Consider the following 26,111-nt stretch of genomic DNA (forward strand, 5'->3'; position numbering starts at 1 on the left):
TACGTCCATTCCACTGGCTACTGACTTGCTACATAATTGCAAGATAACTCTAGTAGGAACCCCAAAAAGAATAAACCACAAATTCGTCCTCTTTTTGTAGCTACAAAAGGAAGAACACTAAACAGCAGCATTTTTGTTTATGGTAAACATTGTCTTTTACTATCATACGTTCCCAAGAAAAACAAAAATGGTCTGATGTTAACTACGTTTCATGATGATGAGACAATTAATGAAGAAACGGATGAAAACTTTAAGCCGCAGGTTATAATCTTCTACAATACGAAACAGGAAGCAGTGAATAGTGTGGACCAGATAAAATGTAATTACTCCTTTTCTCGAATAAGTTCAGTCAATTGATTATAGCAATACTAATACTAAATTAGAACGCCGTAAATATCTAACAGAAATTAGTACATATCTCATCAGATCCCACTTGATAAGTCGTGCATCAATAGCAACATTGCCAATATTATTACAACTTCAAATAAGACGCCACGCAGGTCTTCCTGATGAAGACACTTTAGTAGAAATTTCAGAAACTAAAGACAGAGTCAAATGTTTTTACTGTTCTCGAAGATAAAATTGAAAAACCATTTCAAGGTGTGCAGATTGTTCAAAAACCTATTTGTGGTGAACATATAATTACAATATGTCAAATATGCCACAATAAATGCTATGAGAGTGAATAAAGTGTTTACATTTCTTTTATGTTATACACTTTTTTCTATATGTATTATTTCATTATAAAAAGGTACATACATTCATGTTATTTATCACTTATAAATTTTTTTAAAAAACAGCAATCAACTAAGGGCCGGTTTCACCAACGACAAATAGCAGTCTATTCAATGAATAAAGTTATTCGACCAATAAAACTGACATATCTGCGTTTCACCAACGTCAAATAAGACTTATTCTATGAATAAACTCCAAATAAGTTAGTAGTCCAATATCGGCCAAATAAATATTTATTCTTCGAATAAGTTGACAGCTTACCTTACTTTAATTTATATATCAATAATAAAGAAAATTCATTAGTTTAACTTGAAATTATTAACAATGTATTGTAGGTAAACGTAATTATATCAAACAATTTTAATTTTGTATACATATATATTTATTTTAGATTATTATCTTCATCATCATCCTCTGATGAAGGAAATGAGCAGCGAAGGAGAAGACCACTCTTGCAGGCGCAAAGAAGAAACCGTTTTGCTGAATTTGATGATGTGGACTTTCAAACTAGGTTTAAATTATCAAAGTTCTCCATTTCTTTCTCTAAATAATTTTTGCTCCTCTTGCGTTTTTTGTCCATTTTCACAAGTTTCAGATTTACAATAATTTACAACCACAACAAACAGATATTTTTTTATATAAATTATGTATTGACATTGACAATTATTATTATTTTGACAAATTAATCAACCAAGTGGAGGCCAAGAGAGGTGTCAACGAGTACAGTCTGTGGAAAATCATTACACTTTGAACTTATTCGACGAATAACTAACTGTGGATTACAAATAGTTATTGAAACGGAATAAAATTTATTCAACTAATAAATTTTATTCGACGATTAACTATTCAGTGATTTATTTGTTGTTGGTGAAACCGGCCCTAAGTTTCGTTATTTATTGAATAGTGCAATAAAATATAATTAAATGACAAGAAAATGGCGACGAAACGCAGCGCTCATAGGCGAACAATCGTCATTTCCTGCGCATTCTTATTTCATAATCATCCGCAGCAATTCGGATATAATGCTCTGGTAAGTAAAGCTAAGTAAAAAACGTCCTATGACCACCAACACAGTGTAGTTTTACTGACAGTTTTACAAATTGAACCTCAGAATTATCCGGAATGTATAATATTAAAAAAATAATTAACCTACTTTCTTTTTAGGCTGCTCAGTTATTCAACCAGGAACGTCTATTTTGTATATCTCTATGGTGTAAATTAAAATTGAATCTTTAAAAAGTCAAGATAAGGTCTACCTTATATCTATCCGATACTGGCTGCATTTTGTTTATTTAATGTTGCTAGTGGCACAAAACTTTCGTCGTACGTGATAATATAAGGAACAAACATTAGTTCTTTAAATAAATCTGCCCAAGATAGAATTCAGCTTTGTAAATGAACTTTGGTTTTAGATACAATCACATCTTTTTAATATTTTATCCATGCTGCTTTATATAAAATGGTATGATTCTTCTGTATGACAATAGACACAAGCGTAATTACACAGATCTCCAACTGAAAAGCTGTTCGAAAAATTTTATCTAATTCTTATATACTTTGAAGTGCTGAAAATAAATATTATGTCAGAAAATGTTTAAGATGTCAGGATTTTTAACAGAATATGAATTCAGCTTTACTCCATTTTACACTGTATAGCTATGAGATCTTGCACATTAAAATATTTGTGATCTTGTTCTGAAACACACATAATATCATATTATGTAGTTATAAAAATTACAAATTACATCAGATGCGGAGGTACTACCAACCTATTTTTGCTTTATACACGGTGCTCGACCTCGCAGTTTTGCTTATATCCTTAATGAAATAATATCAGCTCGGTTTCTTGTCTACAATTGATCTAGTTTAATTAGCTCAAAGGAATAATTATTAGACTTACAATCAGTTTATTGTAAAGTCAAAGACCAGTTTCAAACACTAAACTTTGCTGTTCATCGTGAGGTTTCGGGAAAGGTAACTAAATGATGCCGGTACAGCTTAGTTATGATATGCTAGAATCTGAGGACTATTTTCTCCCATAAATTTTTCTCCCTATTATTCGTTTCTTTTATAAAGGATTTTAATGGGTTTTTTAGATCCTGTGGATGGCACCATCGAAAGTAAATGGTTGCATTAAAATCAGAGCTACTGTGGTAGAGTCTGTAGATGTATGGTTCAGTGAAAATGGAGAATTGACAAAAATTCTGTGTGCCGAATCACCAGACAGTGATGACATTCAGCCAAAAATACTAAAACATTGTTGTACTTGCGATGAAGCCAAATATGAGGTAAGTTTAAATATTTAGTTAGTTTAAACAATTAGTGTTTTCAAATAACAATATTAGAGTACATCTCTTTCAAATATAAGAGATGTCAGAGGAATTTCTAGCTATTTAATGTATAAAGAAAATACTATGTTGGAAAATACAAAAATGAGATTAGTGCAAATATTAAAACAATTAAGACACACTTCGTTGACGAAACAATGTTAGCAACGCAATCCGTAAATATCTATTTGCCTAAATGTCTATGTCTATTTAAAGTATGTATTTGGTAGTTTCAAACCGTAAGAGCTCTTCTTTTTTTATTGCACTCCTTTGTTAGGATTGCTCCGAAATTCGAATACGCATACAACTAGCAAGAGCAGCAATGACTAGACTAAGCAAAGTATAGCATTATCATCACATTACATTCAACACACTGCATGTATATTTTACCTCTTCCTCCTCAATATTTATTTCTTCGTTTGTCGTCACCTCTGGTGTTGGTGGTTCATTATCATCACCTTTAGCAAATAGGGATCGAAAGTAGTTTACCCATGTTTCCTTTTGAATGTGTTTCGTTTTTATTAGTTTGTTCATCTCTATGCTTTGTCCTCTGATTATTCTCCATATTTCTTTTTGTGTTCCGTAGAAGTCGTGTTCCATCTGTTTTGAGAAACTTTGCTAGTGTTCCTGTTTTATTTGTCTATCTAAAGTATTCGTTTCATTTCTGATTCATTTGTAGTGATGTTATGCTTGTGATGTGTGTTGTGTTCTGCATTGTAAAAAGGCTTTCCTCTTTTCTTCACATTTTGTATTCACTTCGTCCCTAAACCATGGTGTTGTCTTTTTTGGCATCCTAATACATCTCTTCAAAAAGGGAGACAAATCGGACTCGGAAAACTGCAGTGCAATTAATTTATTAAACACGTTACTAAAATTAACAACCAATATGATAACAAATAAATTGAATGAAATTATAACACTAGCAGAAGAACAACATGGTTTTAGGTCGGGAAGATCATGCACCGATGCTATATTTATAATGAAGCAAGTGCAAGAGAAACCATTAGAATAGTAGAATAGAACAAACCGGTATATCTATGTTTCGTGGACCTTACGAAGGATTTTGACCATTAAAAGACGTTATTCACTTACTTCACTTACGCAAGAGAGATACCTCTAGGAATAATCAAAATGATCGAAAATATCTACCAAAATCACATAGGAAAAGTAAAAGTAAAAGAAAAACTAAGCGACCCTATTGAAGCTGGCAATGGGATAAGATAGGGAGATTTCCTGAGTCCTCTATTGTTCAACCTGATTATGAATAAAATAAGTAAGAACTAAAAAAGGATACAAAATGGGAAAAACCAATTTAAAATAATCTGATATGCAGACGACGCAATACTAATCTCTCAATATAAAGATGAATTACAACGTATGCTGCACCAATTTAATACAACCGACAGACAATTTAACATGTTAATTTCCCCAAAAAAGACAAAATGCATGGTACAATAGCAAATTTACTAAGATGTAAATTGGAGCTGGAAGGTCAGATAATAGAACAAATGATGGAGTTTAAATATCTAGGCATCACATTATCTATCTACAGAAAGGTCGATTCTGAAGTAGAAGATTAAGTGAATAGAGCAAACAAAGCCACAGGCTACCTAAATGAAACAATATGGGGAAATGAAAATATCGGGAAAGTAACGAAAGGCAGAATTTACAAAACAGTCATCAGACCAATAATGACATACGCGGCAGAAACAAGACCTGACACAGAAAAGACAAAAAGGATGTTAGAAACGGCAGAGATAAAAACAGATGGTAGAAAAATTGATGGTAAGACTATGGGACATAGCTAGAAGTACAGATATACGACGTAGATGCTAGGTGAAGAACATCAAGAACTGGGTAAGAAGTAGAAGAGTAGAATGGAACGATCATATAGGCTGAATGACAACAAACAGAGTAGTAAAGACGGCAAGAGACGGTTCCCCAATAGGAAAACGATCAGTATAAAGACCACGAAAACGATGGAACGACAACATACTGGAGGCACATTGAAAAACAGACAGAGTCGTGTTTATATAAAAAGAAGAAGAAGAAGACGATGCAAGACACGAACAGTCAAAGAATGAGGTAGGGGATACAGAGATAGAGGACGCCTTTGAAATATGGACATGGAGACAACTGCTTCGGTGGTTGGTGGTCAACACCAACAGGGAAGATCTCCAGAGTGATGGGCAGACATTTCGAAAAACCTTTTTAACGAGCAGTATACTGAGGCAGTGCATGTAACAGATGACCGCGACCAGTAGATAAATATCATAAACCAAACTATCTCAGCTGCTGAAGCTTAGTGATGAATACATCTGCTAAGATGTTAATGACAATGATGATGCCCTCCCATTGTACTTATATAACTATTTTACTACTTTCTCGGACTAGTATTTAGTCGTTTATGTTTTTTATATTATACTGTTACCAAAGATCTCTATTACGTTGTCTATTTTACAGTATTTTTTTTGTGGTATTTCTGATTATCTTCATTTTACATTCATTTATAAATCTTGGCTCTTATATATAATCTTCGCTACTCTATCTTTAAACTCTGTATCAGTATTTTTAAGTAGTCACATTCCTTGAATACTTCTGCTGTCCACTTCTAGTTTGCAGCTCGTTGGATTTTTGAAGACTATCATTATAATGGTTTTAAATGTTTGCATCATAACATAATTTTCCCCTTTTTGTAGCATGCATACCCCTATCATCCAAAAAAAATGTCTCCATCATATGCTAATATTAACTAGAAGACGACTTATTGAGTCAAATCCCACTTAAAATTACCTTACAAATTAAGCTCCGTTTATTATTCGTAATGATTATATCACACATCAGCAAGTGTGAGTACATATGAAAATAAAAAAACGTTTGAAACGTTTGAAAACGAAACAATTAAATTGGTAAAATCCACCAAGGATTTTGAAAACAGCATTACAAAGCCTATAGGGTCCACTGCTAGAGATAGACTGCATAACTTTTCATGTTATACACATTACTACTACTACTAAGGATTTCCACAGTTTTCACTGTCTTCCTTCACTCAACCGTTTTCTCCAATTTTCCCTGTCATTCCAGTCTCCATCTCGCAGGGTTCTTTTCTCCATAGCCTCGTCGATTTCATCTCTGAATGACCTTCGGGGTCTTCCTCTCTTTCTTCTTCCAATCGGGCTCCATTCTGTGATTTTGTTTATCCAGCGTCCTCTGTCCGCTCTTCTGACGTGGCCGTACCAGGATAGTCTCTTCTCCTCTATATAGTCGATTATGTCTGATTGCACTCCCATTCTCCGCTTAATCTCTGCGTTTTCAATTCTGTCTCTTTTTGTAAGTCTACAGCTTCTCCTCAGGAACTCCATTTCTACTGCTCTTATTCTACCTCTATTTCTCTTGTTTATTGTCCAGTTTTCGGACCCATATGTCAGGATACTTCTTGTCAGGGTGTTATATATTCTCTTTTTTGTCTTTATCGTAATGTTCTTATCCCACAACACTGAGTTTAGTTGTCTTATACAGTTTCTTGTTTGTCTCAGTCTGTTGTTTATATCTTCTTCTGTTGTTCCCTGGTTCGATATTATGGTTCCTAAATACTTGAATTTATCTGTTCCATTTATTTGTCTTCCCTCGTCTATCTCTAGGTTTCTCATACATACATCATACTAGGTTATACACATTCATTACAAATATTTTTGTAAAGTTGTAAATACATACCTATATATTTTCCACATTTGGTTGGACGGTTCTTTTTTCTGTCGCAGTAACTGCAGCGTTCCATTTGTTGGCCAATATTACCAACTGGAGGCGGTAGTGAATCTTTCGATTCAACAATTTCTGAAATTTTTAACTTCGTTGATGATGGCAAACAAGAAAAAGTAGCATAAGCACGAAGGTGATTATTAACTAATTGTCTATAAAAAATGACATTTACATTAATACCTATCAAATAGAAAACCACCATTGGCCATCTTCTGGTATTTCCTGCAGTGTTATAGGCAGCACACAGCTTGTCCACGGTATCAACAGCCCCTTTAGTATTGTTCTAATCCATTATGATTTCACATAATATGAATATGGATTCACATAATCTCAAGACTACCGCATTGGGAGAGTTGTTCACAGCATAAGGCCCATCAGGTTGCTGCCTATAGATTTCAAGGTTTGAAGTAAAGTAACACTTGGTATTAACTGGAACAAAAATTTTAATCCCATATTTATTGGGTTTATTTGAAATATATTGCCTAAATGAGCAACGCCCTCGAAACGCTTCCAGTTTCTCATCCACTGTTATCAAATGAAAAGGACTGTAAGCAGTTTTGCAGGTAACGAAGGCATCAAATATTTTTTGTATGGGTGCTAACTTGTCTAACTTCTTGCGTTCTTCGCCAATTTTAGAATTGTCGAGTTTTAAGTATCGTAAAAGAAATTAAAACCTGTTTAGAGACATCACAAGTCAAAATAACTCCACTCCTGTTCCTTGGGTATTGTATAAGTCTCGTAAATTTAAGCGACTTGATTTTAAGACGCCGGCTAAATACAACAATTCAAAGAGTGCTTGAAGCTCACGCATGTTCATAGGTAACGTATCTCTTTCATGAGAATAACTGGCTGCAGTTGAAGCTGATTTGTATATTCGACAATAAGTTTTAACCTATCCATATTCAAAACGTATTTTCAGATTTCAATTGGATCTTTCAATATCTAAGTAGAGGGTTTCGGATCAGGTAAATGTATTAATAAATTTACAGATCTGGCTTTAGAAACCTTTCACGGTGCTTCTTTTTTCCGCTTAGTTGATGTTTCCACTTCAATATCCGAAATATCTTGTCAGCTATCTGAATTATCACTTCTGTCTTCTATATAATCTTCTTTTTGATGATCATCATCATCATAGAAAAGTACTTCTTCCTTATTATCCAATAATGCTTCTTCCATCAACTTTTGAAGGCGGTTCTGCTCTGATTCGTAAGACGCCATCTGAAAAAAATAAACTTCGTCAAAAATTGCGTTACCTACTAATTATTTGCAAAGATTATTTGTTTGTATAAAAAGAATAGATTTTGTATGTAAGATTATGCAAAAAAAAGATTAATTTACACATGAATATTATGAGAATATTTATGCTCGCATACTAACTAGAATAATATAAGTTGAAATATGATCTTACCTTTTGTTAACTAAATACTCCAATAAATATAAAACCCGTACAAGCGTACAACAAGTTAACGTACTAACTATAAATAAAATAAAATAAAAATAAAAATAAAAATAAAAATAAAAATAAAAATAAAAATAAAAATAAAAACGTTTATTGCCATACTAATATATTTACATTTCAAAACTTAAGATATTTTAGCCTTCTTTCTTCCTCGACGTCCCGCTCGTGCACCGCCAGCTCTTGAAGATTTCTCCTTTCGGTTCCTGGATTTTTCTGGGTGGTGTCCTCGTCTGCTTCTGTAGGTACTAAAATCGGCAAACGTACCTACTTCCCTGCACACGCCTGGTTAGACCCTGATCAGGTGGTCGATCAGTCTATGGGTGGATCTGTGTATCCTCTGGATCCTGTTCTTCTCGAGGATATCCCTGGTCTTTCGCAGTCTTCGAGTGGCCTGGTTGAAGAACCACCTGGTTCTGTTCTCGGCCACTTCCCTTAGTGGCGTGTATCCTAACCTGTTCTTGATTGTAGCATTCGTGACTCTATCCTCCCATGCTGTTCCGTCGATGATTCGGTAGCATGAGTTTTCAGTTGCTTCCAACTTTTTCCAGTGTGATTCCGCAATGGAGCTCCACACTGGAATAGCATACAGAATCACCGACCTAACATATGCTTGGTAGAGCTGAATTTTCTTCGCCTTCGAGAGTGGACTGGACCTAAAAATGAAAGGAAGTATTAGTTTTTTAGCTGCATTAGCTTTTACCTTAGTTTTTTGTGTATGCACCCGGAAGTTGAGTTTTCTGTCGAGGTGGACTCCTAGGTATTTGACCGTCTCTGTTTCCTGAATTCTGTTGTCTCCTACTGTGATCTGGTTCCGTAGTTGTCGTCTGTCCTGGCCGAAAATGATGAACTGCGTTTTTTCGGCGTTGATCTTGATTTTCCATTTTTCGGTGTAGTCCGTGATTCTTTCCAGGTGGCTCTCCATGTTATCTATGATTCTTCTTTCGTCTTTTCCGGATGCATACACTGCTGTGTCGTCTGCATACAGGGCTGTAGAAGTCCTTGGATCTGTAGGGAGGTCTGAAACAAAAATGTTATATAAAATGGGTGATAAAATGCTGCCCTGAGGCATTCCTTCCTGGATTTCTTGAATCGTCGACATCTTTTGGTCAGCTGAAACTTGGAATGTTCTATTAGATAGATACATGTCGCAGATGTTGATGAGGTAGTGTGGAAGTCTAGCCTTGTCCATCTTGTAGATTAGTGCCTTCTTCCAAACCGTATCGTAGGCTTTCTCTATGTCCAGTATGGCTAATCCTGTCTTCTGTTTCCTGTTGAATTTTATCTTCGTGTCGCTGATGATCCTTGCTAATTGGAGTTCGCAGTTTCTTCCTTTTCTGAAACCAAACTGGTCTTCTTGGATGACTCCTCTTCTTTCTGTATGCTTCACCAGTCTCTTGTAGATGATTTTTTCTAAGATCTTTCCCATCGTTTCCAGGAGTGATATGGGCCTGTAGCTTTCCGGTCTTCTTCCATCTTTCCTTGGTTTCAGAAGAGGTATAATCTTGGCGTGTTTCCAGTTGTTTGGAAAATGTCCTTTTTCCAGGCAGTATTTGAAGATATAGTACAGTTGTACTATGATCTTCTTCGGAAGTTCCTTGAGGGTGATGTTGTGGATTCCTTCTTGTCCTGGTGCTCTGCTTCCTTTCAGTTTCCTGATGATTTTTGCAACTTCACTTGGGCTGATGTGGTCTTCTTCGTCTATTTGGAACTCGTTCCTTCTTCTGATCCTGTTGTATTCTTGCTCGACTTTCCTCTTTGTTCTTGCATCTGACATATCCTGGTTTTGTCTGTGTGTGGCTGCCATCTTCCTTAATATTGCATCAACTTTTCCTTGGGTGTCGTAGTGTGTTCCCTCGTTGTCCATGATTTGTGGCATCTTTTGTTTTCCTCTTCTTCTTGCCTTCAGCATTTTCCAAACGTTTCCATGGTTTTCTTCAGCTCTTCTGATGTTATTGTGCCACTGGTTTTCAGTAAGACTTCTCAGTCTTACTCTTATTTCTTCGGATAGGATGTCTCCGTAGTCCTTGAATTCCTGTCTTCTGGTTCTTTGGAATGCTCGTCTGGCCTTGTTTCTATCCTTGATGATGTCCTGTAGTTCTGTTGGGATGATCAGTCCTCTGTTGTTCGTCATGGATTTTGGGATGTTGGCTTCCATTGCTCGTTGGATTCTTCTTGTGATTTCTTCGATCTTTTCTTCCACTTCTTCTGTTGATTGGAATTCTCTCTTCATTTCCATTTGGTTTAGCTGTCTTCTGTAGTTAGGCCAGTTAGCATCTTTCCAACTCCATCTTTCTACTGGTTCTATCCTTGGCAAGTCGACTCTCGATGTCATCCTTCCTATTACTGGTTTGTGGTCCGAACTGCATTCGAAGTATGTTCTGACGTCTTCCATTATTACATCCTTGGTGATGAACAGGTCCAGTGTTGAGTTGTTGTGTTCTCTTATTGGATTGATCCTTGTTGGTTCGTCTGGAGCGAATAACATCCTATCTCTGTCCTCGCAGTATCTTAGTAGAGTTGTTCCTGGTGCTGTGTCCGTCATACATCCCCATGCTGTGTGTTTGGCGTTGAAATCTCCTGCTACGACTACGGTTGGTGCAGAGTTAAGTAAGGCATCCAGTTCTTCTATGGCTAGATCTTCCGAGTGTTTCCTGTAAATTGAGAAAATGTTAGCTATACCTACTTTGATTCCAACACTTTCGAAGTGGTGTGTGTCTATCAAGACTTGATTCCATTCTATGTTGTTCTTAACATAGATGGCTACTCCTCTGTCGTTTGGTTCGTCTCTTCTTCCGAATCCATCGTAGTTTGTTATTCTTGGAAGTTGGGATTCCGTCATGTATCTTGTTTCAGACAGGCATATGACATCTGGGTTATGTCTTACCACTGTCTCTCGAAGTTCGCTGATCCTTAGCCTCAGTGATGCTATGTTGAACTGGAGAATCTTCAGGTGTTTATGGTTCATTGTAGATCTCTTCATACTTCATGAAAACCATTGCTTTTTCGGCAAATGATTTTGCTTGTAACAGTTCTCTCTTCATATCCTGAAGAATTGCCATCATTTTTTGGACATTAACTACTTCGTTAATTTCCGCCCAGGTGCTTTTGATTCCGTCATTCACCTGGTGACTGTTGTTCTCCTTTGCTTGCTTGTGCATATGATATGCCACTAGAGATCTTCCTGAATGTTGAAGGATGGGGCGCTGGTGGAGCTGTCTTCTGAGGCTGGTTCCTCGCTCTTCTTGCTGCCTGTCTATCGAGATATTCAATGTGCTTGCTGCACATAGGATAATTGGAGGTGTGTGCCTCCTGGCAGTTGCAACACTTTACTTTATTTATCTGTCCTTTCGGTAGAGGGCAGTGTCTTGTTTGATGTCCATTAGCACACTTCATGCATCTGGGCTGCTTGAAGCAATTTCTGGCTGAATGTCCGAACTCCTGGCAGTTGTAACACTGCGTTGCCCTGGAAGGTTTGGAGTAGGCGTCCCATTTCACTCTGATGTTTTGCACTCCATTAATTTTCTTTATTTCTTTTAAGTCTTGCTGTTTGTCGACTTGCAGTAAGTAGGAGCTGCTTTGTGCTCCTGGCTTCCTGGTTTTAAGTTCGGTAACCTTTCCGATTATGCCTTGCTCTCGTAGATCGGCTTCGACCTCGTCGAGGTCCATTCCTGGAGCCGCCTTCATTACAATTTTCTTCGTAACCTCAGACTTCTTTGTGAAGGTATGGAAGGCCGTAGATGTTGAGATGAAGTCCTGTTTTAATTTTTCGTAGTCTTCGTTGGACCTAAGGTACACCCTTGTACCTGCTTTTCCGGACGGTGATATCTGAAAGTTATTGTGCCCCAATAACTTCGTGATTTCTTTTATGAAAGTTGAGTAACTCCCTATTTGTCCTGCTATGACAAGGGGAGGTACCCTTTCTTTCCTGTTGTTGGCTGTTGGAGTGGCTTCTTCCGTGTCGACTGTAGTTAAAACTTGATAACGGTTTTTAGTTGTAACCGTTCCGCTGGTAGTTGGTCGTTGTCTTGCACCTGCGATGTTTTCGTGGGAATTTCTTCTTTGGCATTTAACTGCTTGGAAGGGTTCCTCCTCCATGATTTCGATATTGTTGGAAGCCATTGTTGCTGTGGTTTCTTCTACTGAATTTTCGACTTGTCCTATTTCGGTATCTTGTAACTGTTCCTTATCCTGGGCGGGTCCACCTCTCCTTGAGGTGGGCCTGAAGCTTCTGTTCTTGAATAATTTCCTGTGAAGTGGGAATTCTCGTCTTATTGGACTGGAAGCTGAAATTAGATCTGCAATTTTATTAGTAATAACAGTTTTATCGTCTTTTTTAGTCTTGAAAAAGACTAAATCAGAGATATCCTGATTTTTCTTACATGAAAACAATTCAGTCAACGTAAACCGTTCAGTTTACCGCCGACTGGATTGGGTTGGGGTAGCTGTTTTGTCGCCAAGGTAACCAATCACGACAAAGATTGTTACTTTGGCCGGCCAATCACAGCGCTCGTTATTAACTTCGCTGTCATTGGCCTCTCGGCGGAAGTGTGCTGAATTTTCTCAAACACGATGTGTATAAAAGAACAGCACATCTTCCGATCGAGGGCCAGTCGCACATATTCTACTAGCCCCGTTAGACCTTGTTGGTTCGGTGCGCTACCAAGCTACCTTTGAGTTTTATTTACTACCGCTATCCTGCTATCGTCGAAGACGTCCTGAAGCAAAGAAATACTTAATAATGGTTATTCAATTTAGAAGTTAAATCACCGAGAATACGAGAACCGGCGTGTCGACTGCAAAACGCTTCCTGACAGTAGAACACGACTTACTGAGATAGAAAAGACATTGGTCTTAGAACTACCTCACATCGTGTCGAACTGACCACAGCGTTACTTGGGCCTGTCACGGTAAAGAGCGAATAAAAGCCCCGACGGGGACTTGTAATTGCTTTTCCGATCAGGTTGAGCTGCAATAACGTTTCGTCTCCGAAACCTTACGCAAATAGTAACTATATCAAATACTGTTAGCGAAAAGGTAGCTATACGAAGCGACTGGCAGCAGGAAGGGTCAACACGACCGGCATTCTCGTACCTCTCTCGAGGAGAGGGAACACGGCTTCACGACGTGAGAAGGCCGACATCTCTGTGGAACTTGAGGTATACACCACGCATCAGAATTCTAACATATATATAATTCATGTAAGAACATTTTATCTGTAAGAAAGCTCGAACGGTTAGAGAATTCTGATTGCCGGTGTCCCCTCACCTACCACAGAGGTTCGGCGGATCTTCTTGCCCGTAACGGCCGATATCCTAAATAACTCCTTAAATACGAAGATGGACTCTCGAAACTTGAGATCCTCTTCAAGAGCGGCGGTCGTAGATCGTCCAGAAACTCCTGAAAACCAGGAGGACGCTACGGCCGTACGACATGGCGCCCAACACATAGAAGATACCCACACCCCAGACCTGGCTACAGTATTGTCCACGCTGATACAAGCAGTCACAGCTTTAACACTGGTACAACCCAAATCTGAAGCCCAGGAGAAAAAGATCGAGATCCCACAACCAAAATGGACCCCTGCACCACCTCAATACTCCGGCGATGATACCGAAAATCCACAACAATTCGTAGATGACATAATAGACCACATGAGCAATATGAACATCGATACCAAACACTGGATAGCCTACATCCTAGAAAAATCACTAATAGGAGAGGCAGCTCAATGGGCACAGAGCCAATTCACGACTGGTCTGAACTACGAATCATTTTTAAACAGGCTGATCGATCACTTCGACAACACAACGAAGAGATCATCACTAATGTCCAAGTTATACGGACATTACCAAAAATATCAGCCAATAGCCGAATTTATTTCAACCAAGATGGCTCTTTTTCGACGATTATTACCACATATCGACGAAGAAGAACGGTGCAGGGCCATTGCCAACCTAATTCGCCCAGAAATCAGAAAAAGTCTTCGCAACAACATGCCGAGAACTGAAGAAGACCTGAGGCGAATCTGCGAAGAATTGGAAGCAGACGAGAACATTTCACGACGTGCAAATCGACAACCCGACCCGCCAAAAGCCGCAAAACAATCAAATCAGAATCAAGCCAGGGGACAATTTTCACAGAGGCAACCGAGAAATTCTGAGACTATAGATGATTGGAGAAATAGAAATCCAACTCAGAAACCAACGCCGAAACCCCGACAACAACCTAACAACCAGGGAAACGACGAGAGGGGCACCCATTAAGCCTCTCTCCAGATGCGGTGCCCCAACTTAATCCAATCAACGCCATGAAAGTTTCAAATCTGCCACGAATCGATGTGAACATCAATTCAAAGAAAGCCCAGGTCCTCATCGATACCGGTGCATCGATGAATTATATCAATCCTGACTTGGTTCAAGCGGCAGATATTCATAAAAGGCGGAGAATGGTCCAGTTGGCTTGCAAACACACCACTACACATAGTCAGGGTACAGTCGAAGTCACGATCGATTTTGGAAGTTTCCAGTCCACAACGAGATGTGCCATTGTAAAAGATCTGAACCAAGATCTAATTCTGGGTATGCCATGGCTCCAAAAAGAAGAGGTACTAATAGACATTAACCGAAAATGTCTACACGTGGGAAAAGAATCACGAAAAGTCCTCTACTGGAAGTCGCATTCAGCCAAACAATGCAACTCAAAGACTCAACTCCAAGACGACCAAGCTCCACAATTTGCAGTCCCAACCGTAAGGGAACTCCTGCAGGAGTACGAAGACGTCTTCGACGATAAACTTAAACAACCCACTACCCGAGACACGGTGATGGAAATCAAGCTGACAGACACACGGCCGATCAATACGAAGCCATTTAAATGTTCTCCAGCTAAGAAGAAAATAATGTTCGATGAAGTCCAGGAGATGCTTGCAGCAGGTGTCATCCGACCAAGTCGATCACCCTATAACAGCCCAGTGGTGATCGTCAAGAAGAAGGATGGCACGCCTCGATTTTGTGTTGATTATCGTAAAATCAACAAGATAACAATCGACGAGGTCTCCGCCCTACCGCCAATCCACGATGCAATTAAAGAGCTAGGAACGGCGAGAATATTTTCGACATTAGATTTGAAGAGTGGTTTTTGGCAAATACCACTACACAAAGATTCGATTCCGCTGACAGCATTCAGTCTACCCGACGGATCGTCTTATGAGTTCGTAGTTATGCCTTTCGGACTCAAAAATGGACCTGCAGCCTTCCAAAAATTGGTTACATCAGTTTTCGCTGGTTTCATAGACGAATTTGTAAAAGTCTATATGGATGATATAATCATTTATTCCAACTCCTGGGAAGATCATCAGAAGCATCTCCACCTCGTCCTAGAGCGACTCAGAACACATGGACTCTGGGTTTCGTTGAAAAAATGTCGGTTTGCTACCAACACGTTAGAGTATTTGGGCCACAAAGTAACCGACACAGATACTCAACCCTTGGAAAAACATTGTGAGAAAATCCAAGGTTTTCAGCGACCCAAATCTGTCAAACAACTGAGAAGTTTTATTGGGACAGCAAACTGGCTCCGAGATTTTGTTCCAAACTTCGCAGTCATTATCACTCCTTTGACTGACTTAACATCGAAAAAGAAATATTTCAAATGGACGCCAGAAGCCGAGACAGCTTTCAACACATTAAAAACAGCCCTATCTGGAGATCTTCACCTAGAGCGACCTGACATGAACCAGCCATTTAGCCTGCAGACTGATGCCTCCGAATATGGTATGGGGGCTGTCCTATTTCAAGGCTCGACCGAAGAACGGAAGATAATTGCTTACGCTTCCACCAAACTTCGACCAGCCGAAAGAAAATATCATATAAATGAAAAAGAGTGCTTAGCAGTTATATGGGCACTTAAGAAATTTCGTCACTTCCTCCAGGAGAAAAAATTCACTCTTCTCACCGACAGTACAGCATTGCTATGGTTAGACAAATACCAAGCCGACAAAGCCAAACTGTCAAGATGGTCACTGCTATTACAGGAATTTAATTTCGAGGTGGTTCATATACCAGGGAAAGAAAACCAACTTCCTGATCACCTCTCACGAAATCCAGCAGAAAATGACCAAACCACAGAAGAAGACATAGACAGTCAAATTGACCGAATCTCCTGGCCAATACAGTCTCCGCCTGAAGCCGAACCAGAGGACTTCCCATTACTCTGCCTTTTAGACGACGAAGAAGAAGGTGCAGAACACCCCATCCTCGACGATTTGAGAGAAATGCCTCTACAAACCAGAATCGCACCAAGTCACCAGGTGCAAACAGGCATGCAGAGGTTCGTTCGAAGATGGCATAAAATTACCGCCAGAGGCCCGAGGAACGAAGTCGAGCAGAGCCTGCTAGAAGAATTTGTAGTAGAAAACAACACAGCCTACTACACAGCCGGCCAAAACCTCAGAAAAATCCTCGTACCCGATGCTTTCAGACCCGAAGTCCTGGAGTGTTATCATGACAGCGAGGAAGCAAATCACCCCGGCCAGGAGGAGACCACAAGGGCCATTAAAGAAGTATATTACTGGCCAACAATCGCAAAAGATGTGACAAAATATGTCAGGTCATGCCTGATATGTGCCACGACGAAGGCCGCAGCCAGACAGCCAAAAGCACCCATTATTCCTAGAGAGCCTGTAAATCCTTGGGAAAGGATATCTTTCGACATTCTTGGGCCGTATCCAGCCGCAAGAGGCACCAAAAATAGATATGTTCTTCTAGCCACTGACTGCCTCAGTAATTGGATCGAATACAGATGTTCGACAGCCGCAAAAAGCCGGGACATCATCCGTTTCCTACAAGAAGAAATATGTAACAGATGGGGCAGGCCATCCACTATCATTACGGATAATGGTATTCAATTCAGGACAGATGCTTGGGAACGTTTTCTCCGAAAGCATAATATCCAAGGCGAACGAAGTCCAATCTACCACCAGCGGGCCAACCCGGTAGAGAGACGAGTCCAGGAATTGAAGAAGGGTCTTCGTGCACGAGTTTCATCCCCTGAGGACCCCAGATGGGAATCCTACCTAGCTGATGTTATTTTCAGCCTTCGTACCCGCCAAAATGAAGCCACAGGCCAGACTCCGGCGGAACTTTTACTGGGCTACAGACCGAGAAGATCTCAGGAAACTGAGCACCAGGTGAGACGAGAAGAGACACGCCAACAGAGGGTCGAACGAGCCGTTCAACGAGCCACCCTATACGCCAGGAATCTCTTCCCAGAGAACGAAGATGTCCGCCAACCCAGAACCTACTTACAAGGCGAACAAGTCTTGGTAAGGAACCATACCAGAGGGAACTTCGGCCCCACCTGGACGGGCCCCCACACCATCCTCAGAGTGGCAGGAGACCATACGTACGAAGTACGTAGAGATCAAGATGTCGACAGAGTCATCCACGTAGACGACATCAGGCCAGCTCCACCACCACGGGATGCCCCCGTATAAGCCCCACGTAAGTGTTTAAACAGACTAATAATTCTCTTTTTTCCCATATAAAAACATTTTTTACAAACTTTTCTAAGTGTAAATCTTTAAAACTTTTCGTCATATTTACAAACTTTGCCAAGTGAAGTTGATATTTTAACCGCGAATTTTACAAGTGTTTAAACACCACACATTGACATTTTAGATTTTTCTACATTTTTATACCCTCAAAAGACAATTTAATATTGAAAATTTTCTCTTTTATTTCATACTCTAAGTATTTTTAAATTTTTACAACTATATTGGAAGATTGCAGAAATCAATTTTACCTAATTTGATTTACAAGTAATATATTTTCAGTTCAAAAGTTTTAGTCTGTCTGGCAACTTCCCAATAGAAGTGTAAAAACTTAGAATAATTTCAAAGCTGATTTAGATTTAGCTGAGAATTATGGTACTTTGACGTTTAATTTTTTTTTAATAAATTATCTTAAAACATTTTCCTTGCAGGAATATCTCGCATAACATGTATTTTCGAGTGAAATTATATATTTTATATTATCGTTACAGCTCTATAAGTGTCACAATCATTTCAAGTTTTATAAATATTTCATGCCTTAAAATATTGTACAAGGCGCATTTCAACTTGGACAGACACTCTGCGGTAACCAATTAAATATGTTTCACGAATTTATGCACTTGGGGAGATACCGAGTCGATATTCCACTTAACAATTTTCACACTGTGTATTAATTGTAACCTTATCACAATCTCTTTGTTTTATATATACCTTTTTGACTTATAACTTGAACATTTAATGTCTTAATTATGACTATTTTTATTTTTAATAAATGGCCTAGCTATAAGAATTTTCCTTTGCTACAATTATATATTGAAATTATATTGTACCAATGTTTTCGTTTCTTTTACATATGTTTATTAATTGTGAATTTCATATGTTTACTGAAAAATTTTTTTGTATTTTTTTAAAATTTTCTTAATTTTTTCAATAAAAAACACCCTACCAACAGGTCTTCGGAGGGGAGGGAGTGTCGCCAAGGTAACCAATCACGACAAAGATTGTTACTTTGGCCGGCCAATCACAGCGCTCGTTATTAACTTCGCTGTCATTGGCCTCTCGGCGGAAGTGTGCTGAATTTTCTCAAACACGATGTGTATAAAAGAACAGCACATCTTCCGATCGAGGGCCAGTCGCACATATTCTACTAGCCCCGTTAGACCTTGTTGGTTCGGTGCGCTACCAAGCTACCTTTGAGTTTTATTTACTACCGCTATCCTGCTATCGTCGAAGACGTCCTGAAGCAAAGAAATACTTAATAATGGTTATTCAATTTAGAAGTTAAATCACCGAGAATACGAGAACCGGCGTGTCGACTGCAAAACGCTTCCTGACAGTAGAACACGACTTACTGAGATAGAAAAGACATTGGTCTTAGAACTACCTCACATCGTGTCGAACTGACCACAGCGTTACTTGGGCCTGTCACGGTAAAGAGCGAATAAAAGCCCCGACGGGGACTTGTAATTGCTTTTCCGATCAGGTTGAGCTGCAATAACGTTTCGTCTCCGAAACCTTACGCAAATAGTAACTATATCAAATACTGTTAGCGAAAAGGTAGCTATACGAAGCGACTGGCAGCAGGAAGGGTCAACACGACCGGCATTCTCGTACCTCTCTCGAGGAGAGGGAACACGGCTTCACGACGTGAGAAGGCCGACATCTCTGTGGAACTTGAGGTATACACCACGCATCAGAATTCTAACATATATATAATTCATGTAAGAACATTTTATCTGTAAGAAAGCTCGAACGGTTAGAGAATTCTGATTGCCGGTGTCCCCTCACCTACCACAGAGGTTCGGCGGATCTTCTTGCCCGTAACGGCCGATATCCTAAATAACTCCTTAAATACGAAGATGGACTCTCGAAACTTGAGATCCTCTTCAAGAGCGGCGGTCGTAGATCGTCCAGAAACTCCTGAAAACCAGGAGGACGCTACGGCCGTACGACAGTTTGACGTCAGTCGCTCGGACCTAAGCCAAGAAGCAGGAAAATAGACTGTGATACTATGGTCAACCTTCCAGTTGCGAGTCTCACCGTCTACTCACGTACTAACTTCTCAGCCTAGACTAACATAAAGCAGCCGAGTTATTGCTTGTCAAATTTAACGTGATACTTGGCCGATTTGAAATTAGGCTCCACCCACGATGCGCATTCGACCACAACACAATTCGTCGTTATTATTTCTTGGCCCTTCGAAGTGCAAGGTACTTGTATAGTCTGGGACCAAGTTTTTTTTATTTTACTTATGTTTAAAGTTACTGTGTGTTGAAGAAATATTGTCTTACAATAGATTTGACTTTTTAAATAATTTTTGTTAAGTATTTTAAATTATAAACACGGATTTTCATTCAAAATTAGAAGGCAAAGTCTTGTCTGGACAAACGAGGGAGGTAATAGCAAATGTAATTATTTTTATACAAAGAGAAGCGATGCAAAATCCGCATGTTAAAGATTTTAAAAAAGTTCAAGAACGTGCTTCCTTAGCAACGGGAGTAAGTATAGCCACTATAAAACTGATAATTCGTGAAATGAAAAATATAGAAGAAGGTGCTTCTACATCATTTTCGACGCCTAACAAAAGAATGAGATCTGCCCCAAAATCCAACTTGGGCGATTTTGACAAAGGTTTACGTCCTCGTATAATAATAAATTATTTTGTCACGGAAAAACGAGTTCCTACATTGTGACATATAACAAAAAAAATTAATGAAGACAATATTTATTATTAATTAATATATTTATTTAATAATTAATATAATAATTAATATTTATAATGGGGTTCATAAAAAACGCATGTTTGGCATTTAAATCTGGTACGAAGTCTGGAGATTATCATAGCGAAATGAAATATAATAATTATAAAAAATGGATTCATGAAAAACTTATTCCTAATATACCAGCCCGTAGTGTATTGGTTATAGACAATGCATCATACCACAATGTCCAAGTGCAAAAATGTCCCACTATGGGGTGTAGAAAAGACGAAATGAAGGAATGGTTAACACACATATCTCTGTAGAAGCTGGGTTGTACGCTTGTGTGTGTGTGTGTGTGTGTGTGTGTGTGGATGTGTGTGTGTGTGTGTGTGTGTGTGTGTGTGTTTTTATTTAAAATAAAAATTATTCTTAGGCTATTTTCTTGTGGCATAATAATGTAACTAGCGGACCAACTCGACATCGAGTTTTTTAAATGAAATTTTTATTTTGCGAGAAAAATTAAGAGATCAATACAAACAATATAAGCAAGAATATACATAACATTCATCAATAATAATGCAAGTAAAAAAAAGTGATTATGGAAGTCGACCACAAAACCGGAATGCAATTTTTAGTTCATCAAATTTCGACATGGATATCATTTAGCAGTTAATTTTGCATGCTGATCACGAATCCGGTGTCAGATTTGCTCTATCTTGACGTTTTATGCGCATTTCGGGTCACTTCCGGTGTCGGATCGCAACCGGAAGTACATATTTAGATTTGTCTCGACGAGACCTTTCGATCCATATATACATTGTGGGGTCTAAAACTTAAAGTAAATTTTAACTTCCGGTCATCTCAAAACCGGAAGGGAATTTTTGTACCAAAAGTATATCTTGACAATCTCATACGTAATACTAATAATATTCCGAAAAAATATTTTAATTATCTAATATGGTTTTTGAGTAAAGTTGTGGACAAGAAAAGGGCTTAGCGTTTTAGTATATAAGATTTACTATGTTTATTGGGAATAAGCCACAATTTTAGTTTCAAATTCAAAAAAGTTTATTTTGACGTTTCGAGTTCCACTTTGGAAATCGTTAACTCAAAATACGAAATACCAATAAATTAAACAAATTTTGTTTTTGTTACTTGGTAAAAAAATTCTTCTAATAATTTTATTTTATCTGACTTATTCATATTGACAACTCAGTCACTATTTGAGATATATTTAATACGATATATTTCTACAAAATCTCCTTACAAAAATAAAATATTCGGGAAAGTTATACAGTTTAGTACCTAAATACCGGATGTTGACAGCCATCCCAACGGGGCTGGTATTATTCTATTGTAAAGAAATAAACAACAGATTAAAATATTTATGACTTACTAAAATTTAGAACTACTGTTCTTTTATTCTTATACAGTTTACTGTAACGCAAATGTAAAGCTTTCATCTCTGCCAATATTCCTCTTATAAAATTACAGAACGAGACATTTATAGAAGTGTTCGAAAAAACTGCCGCTTCAACATGACTGAGTGGTCAATATTAATGAGTCAAATAAAATATAATTATTAGAAGAATTTTTTTACCAAGTAACAAAAACAAAATATTTTGTATTTTGAGAAAAATTTCGGAAGGAAAAATTGAAATTTCAAAATAACGTACAATATAGACATATCATAGAAGTTCCATTAATAAATAAGGTCACTCCCTGTAAACTTGTAGTATGGAGTGTACCAACGAGGCGAAGAGACCGAGCGCATTATGTATCTCTTTTCCTCCGAATGCGTTCTCACTTAATTTTCTACGCAAGTGGACAAATTTGTCAAGTATCACCTTAAATTTGACAAGCTGTAATACAAACTTACAAACTTACAGAAAATAGTGGGAGGTATGCGAGAAATTGTATATTTCAATCAAACGCGGACTGTCAGTCCGCGCGCGTGTCTTCTTCTTCTTCTTGTGCCACTCCTATCGGAGATTGGAAATCATCAAGGCTATCCTGACCTTGTTTACAGCTGACCTAAAGAGTTCATTAGTGGTACAGCCAAACCACTCTCTCAAATTACGCAGCCATGACATTCTTCTACGGCCTGGATTCCGTTTTCCTTCTATTTTTCCTTGCATTATATTTTAAAGTAATGCGTATTTATGTCCTCTCATCACGTGACCCAAATATTCGAGTTTTCTTCGTTTGATCGTTGACAAAATTTCTGGGTCTTTTCCTATCCTTCGCATTACTTCAAAATTTGTAACTCTTTTATCCCAACTTATCTTCAGCATTCAACGGTAGCACCACATCTCGAAACTTTCAATATTTTTTATATTGTTCTGCTTGAGAGTCCAGGCCTCTACACCGTATAATAGCGTATTAAATACGTAGCCCCTTAGCATTCTTAATCGGAGAGGGATGCTTATATCTCTGTTGCAGAAGAATTTCCTCATCTTTATGAAAGTGGTCCTGGCAATTTCGATACGTCTTTTTATTTCATTGTTTTGGTCTCCAGTTCCGTTTATTAAAGTACCCAAGTATTTGTAACTTGATACTTTTTCAATTTGAATGCCGTTTATACTAATATGTGTTGGTAGTGTCATGTTCTTACTGAAGACCATATACTTAGTTTTTTTGATATTAATACTCATGCCATAATTGTTGCAGGCAATATTTATATTTGTAAGTAATCGTTGTAATTTTTCTACTGTTCTTGCAACTAGTACAGTGTCGTCTGCGTATCGAATATTATTTACAACCTCTCCATTGATTACGATTCCTTCGTTTGTTTGCAAAAGGGTTTCCTGGCAGATGCTTGCACTATAAACATTAAATAGCAGCAGTGACAAAATACATCCCTGTCGTACTCCTCTACGTATTTCTATTGCTTGTGATATCTCATTTTCTATTTTGATGTTAGCTTTCTGATTCCAATATAGATTAAGAATTATTCGCAGATCTTTATTATCTATGTCCTTTCTTTCAAGAATGTCTTTTAGCTTATCATGGCGTACTCTGTCAAATGCTTTTTCAAAATCGATAAAACATGCATGTGGCGCCGCGCGCGTATAGTGGAAGATTATTATTAGTTTATTTTTCGTTTTTATAAACACTGGCTTAAATCTTGTGCGACAGACTATACTTTTTGTCTACTAAAATATTCGTTTTAAAGTACAATATGAGCTATGTCTGACCCTTAGTTAGGGTCGTGCATAAAATGTGTCAAGTCAAAACTTAATCGCAAATTGGAGTAGTATTTAGTCTCAAGTCGCTAAGCAACGCTCAAGACGGCTCATTTTTAAAGACACAGTTTTTAATTTGTTTTTGACTAAACTTAGACTCTTATTCTTTCAAATGATTCTTTCCAAATTTCTAATTGTTTATAAACAAAACCCCGGCAAATTTTTTGAAAAATAAGAGCTAACTTGAATGTTAAGGAAAGTATGACATGATGTTTTCTTTAATTCGTTTAAAAATGTCAACATGGCGAATAAAAAAAAATTAACTTCCTACATGGTAAATTTATCAAAAGCAGTTGTAAGATACCTGTATCAACGAGTGTCATGGAAAAATCGTTAATTTTCTTATCTACACATATTATGCATAAACCGTTTTAACTTAACTAAATATTTTTAACAAACAATACTTATTACATTTTTATGTGATGTTCATGATTAAAGAGTACGACTTATTAAAATATTTATTTTAGGTTATATTCGAAGGATTGTGGTCCAGAAACACTCATCCAAAGGATTTTCCTTTGGAGGGGTGATTGACAAGATTTAGTGATATAATTGGTGCTTCTCACACAGTCAACTATACATTTTGGAACTACGGTGGCATTGCCAGCGAAGGTCTTAGACAGCTTGCAGAACACGGAAATACAAAAATGTTAGAGAGTGAATTAAAATCAAAGGTTTGCGATCAATTTTAAAAACATTATATGCAATATACTAATACATATTTTTTAATAGTTTTATTTGTTTGTTCTTTAATGCATTTTATCGTTTTATTTAAGAGCGATCACATTAGAACAATAATCAAAGCCAGAGGAGTAAGCTACCCAAATATTACAGGAAAAACGTTCGCTGTGTTTAGAGTCGATAATCGACATCATTTAATGTCGATGGTTTCAATGATAGATCCATCTCCTGATTGGATTGTTGGGGTTTCTGGTTTGGAGCTGTGCCTTAGAAACTGCACTTGGATCGAATCCAAAGTCCTTAACTTATACCCTTGGGATATTGGTACAGATGATGGACTAACATATTTGGTAATATTTTTTATTTTTTTTTTAATATATCTTCTTAAGAAGAATAATTTCTTTCATTATATATTTGGCTAATCACTGCTGCAGTTTATTATACCTCGTTTACGTAGGGTCGTTATCTTCACTAAATAGGTAGTACTATCTAGCTAAGGGTACTTTTTACAGTAATTTTCTTATTTTATACATTGTCTGGTGACATTGAATATAAACAATATATTAACACCTCTTCAAACATCTTAAATTTGTCATTTTTTTTGAGATTTTTTATTTTTTTCAATTTTTTTACAGTTTATTTTATTTTTTGTTATTTTTTATTTATTTTTTTTTGTTATTCAAACCCTCGATGCCATTATTCTATAGAATTGTTTGTTTGTGGTAAACTTTCTTAGACTCCATCATAACAATTCTACAGTTCTCTAAAAATAAGGGCAAACGACGTTGTCTACCTCTTTGTGGACGCCCAATCCAGGTATCTTCAAAATAATCAATTACTGACTGGGCTTCTGCTGGCTTCTGCTGGGCTTCTGCTGGCAACACATCTTGCTCGCAAAACGTTTCAAATGCCTTCACTACGTCTGCAGTAGGAACGAATGCTAAGGCCGCCAATAATCGGAGCTTTAAAGCATAATCTGAATCAGTCTCATATCTTCTTTTTCAACCTTCCGACTGAATTCTTTAAAAGGGACATTTAGTGAAATGGAAAAAGCATCCACGATGTTTTGAGTCGGGATATTCTTGTGTGATAGTACTCATCATACCGCTTTCAAAATCTGTTAACATGTTTGCAGGCGAAGCTCCAAACAAAAGTTCTTTTAATTTTTAAAGTAGCCGAACATAAGTTTCTTCTGATTTGTTAGGTAGTAGTGCGTATACTAAAGAAATCGCAGTATTATTCTCTAATCCGTGGATTATATATAGTTGATAAAAAAGCCGGGGTAGAGTTTTGAAAGTTCCGTTGGCAAACCGGTGTTGTGACCTTGTCAGAAGAAGCAAATTTTGTCTTGTTGAAAAAATTAACAACCGATCATCGTGTGGGCCTGAATCAAATAGTAAACATTGTTCTCCGTTCTGTGTTAGTTTATACTCTTCCGGAAAACAATGTCTCTTTTGTGAAGAGGTAAAGCCGGTAGAGTTGGCTGATTACGTCGTACTCGCCTACTATTGTTCTTTTAATGCTGCTCACTTTTGGAAGCGTGGCAGCTGTAGCTTGACTAAGCTGAACAGATGCAGTGGATATTATATAATATGGCCCATCTTGGACTTGTGTATTGTTTTCACGTATTCCATTGAAAAATTTTGTTTTTTC

The 26,111-nt window shown here is 37.7% G+C and overlaps 1 protein-coding gene across 1 annotated transcript in view; it reads left to right on the plus strand.

Annotated features, from left to right (window-relative positions):
- Positions 1 to 26,111, plus strand: part of LOC140448824 (uncharacterized) — a 228,545-nt gene that overhangs the window by 15,867 nt on the left and 186,567 nt on the right. Inside the window, 3 exon segments of the mRNA XM_072541943.1 lie at positions 2,832 to 3,023; positions 24,245 to 24,451; positions 24,554 to 24,808. Of these exon segments, the coding sequence (XP_072398044.1) occupies positions 2,832 to 3,023; positions 24,245 to 24,451; positions 24,554 to 24,808 (654 nt within the window).

Source organism: Diabrotica undecimpunctata, chromosome 8 (genome assembly GCF_040954645.1).
Source record: "Diabrotica undecimpunctata isolate CICGRU chromosome 8, icDiaUnde3, whole genome shotgun sequence".
Taxonomy (NCBI): Eukaryota; Metazoa; Arthropoda; class Insecta; order Coleoptera; family Chrysomelidae; genus Diabrotica; species Diabrotica undecimpunctata.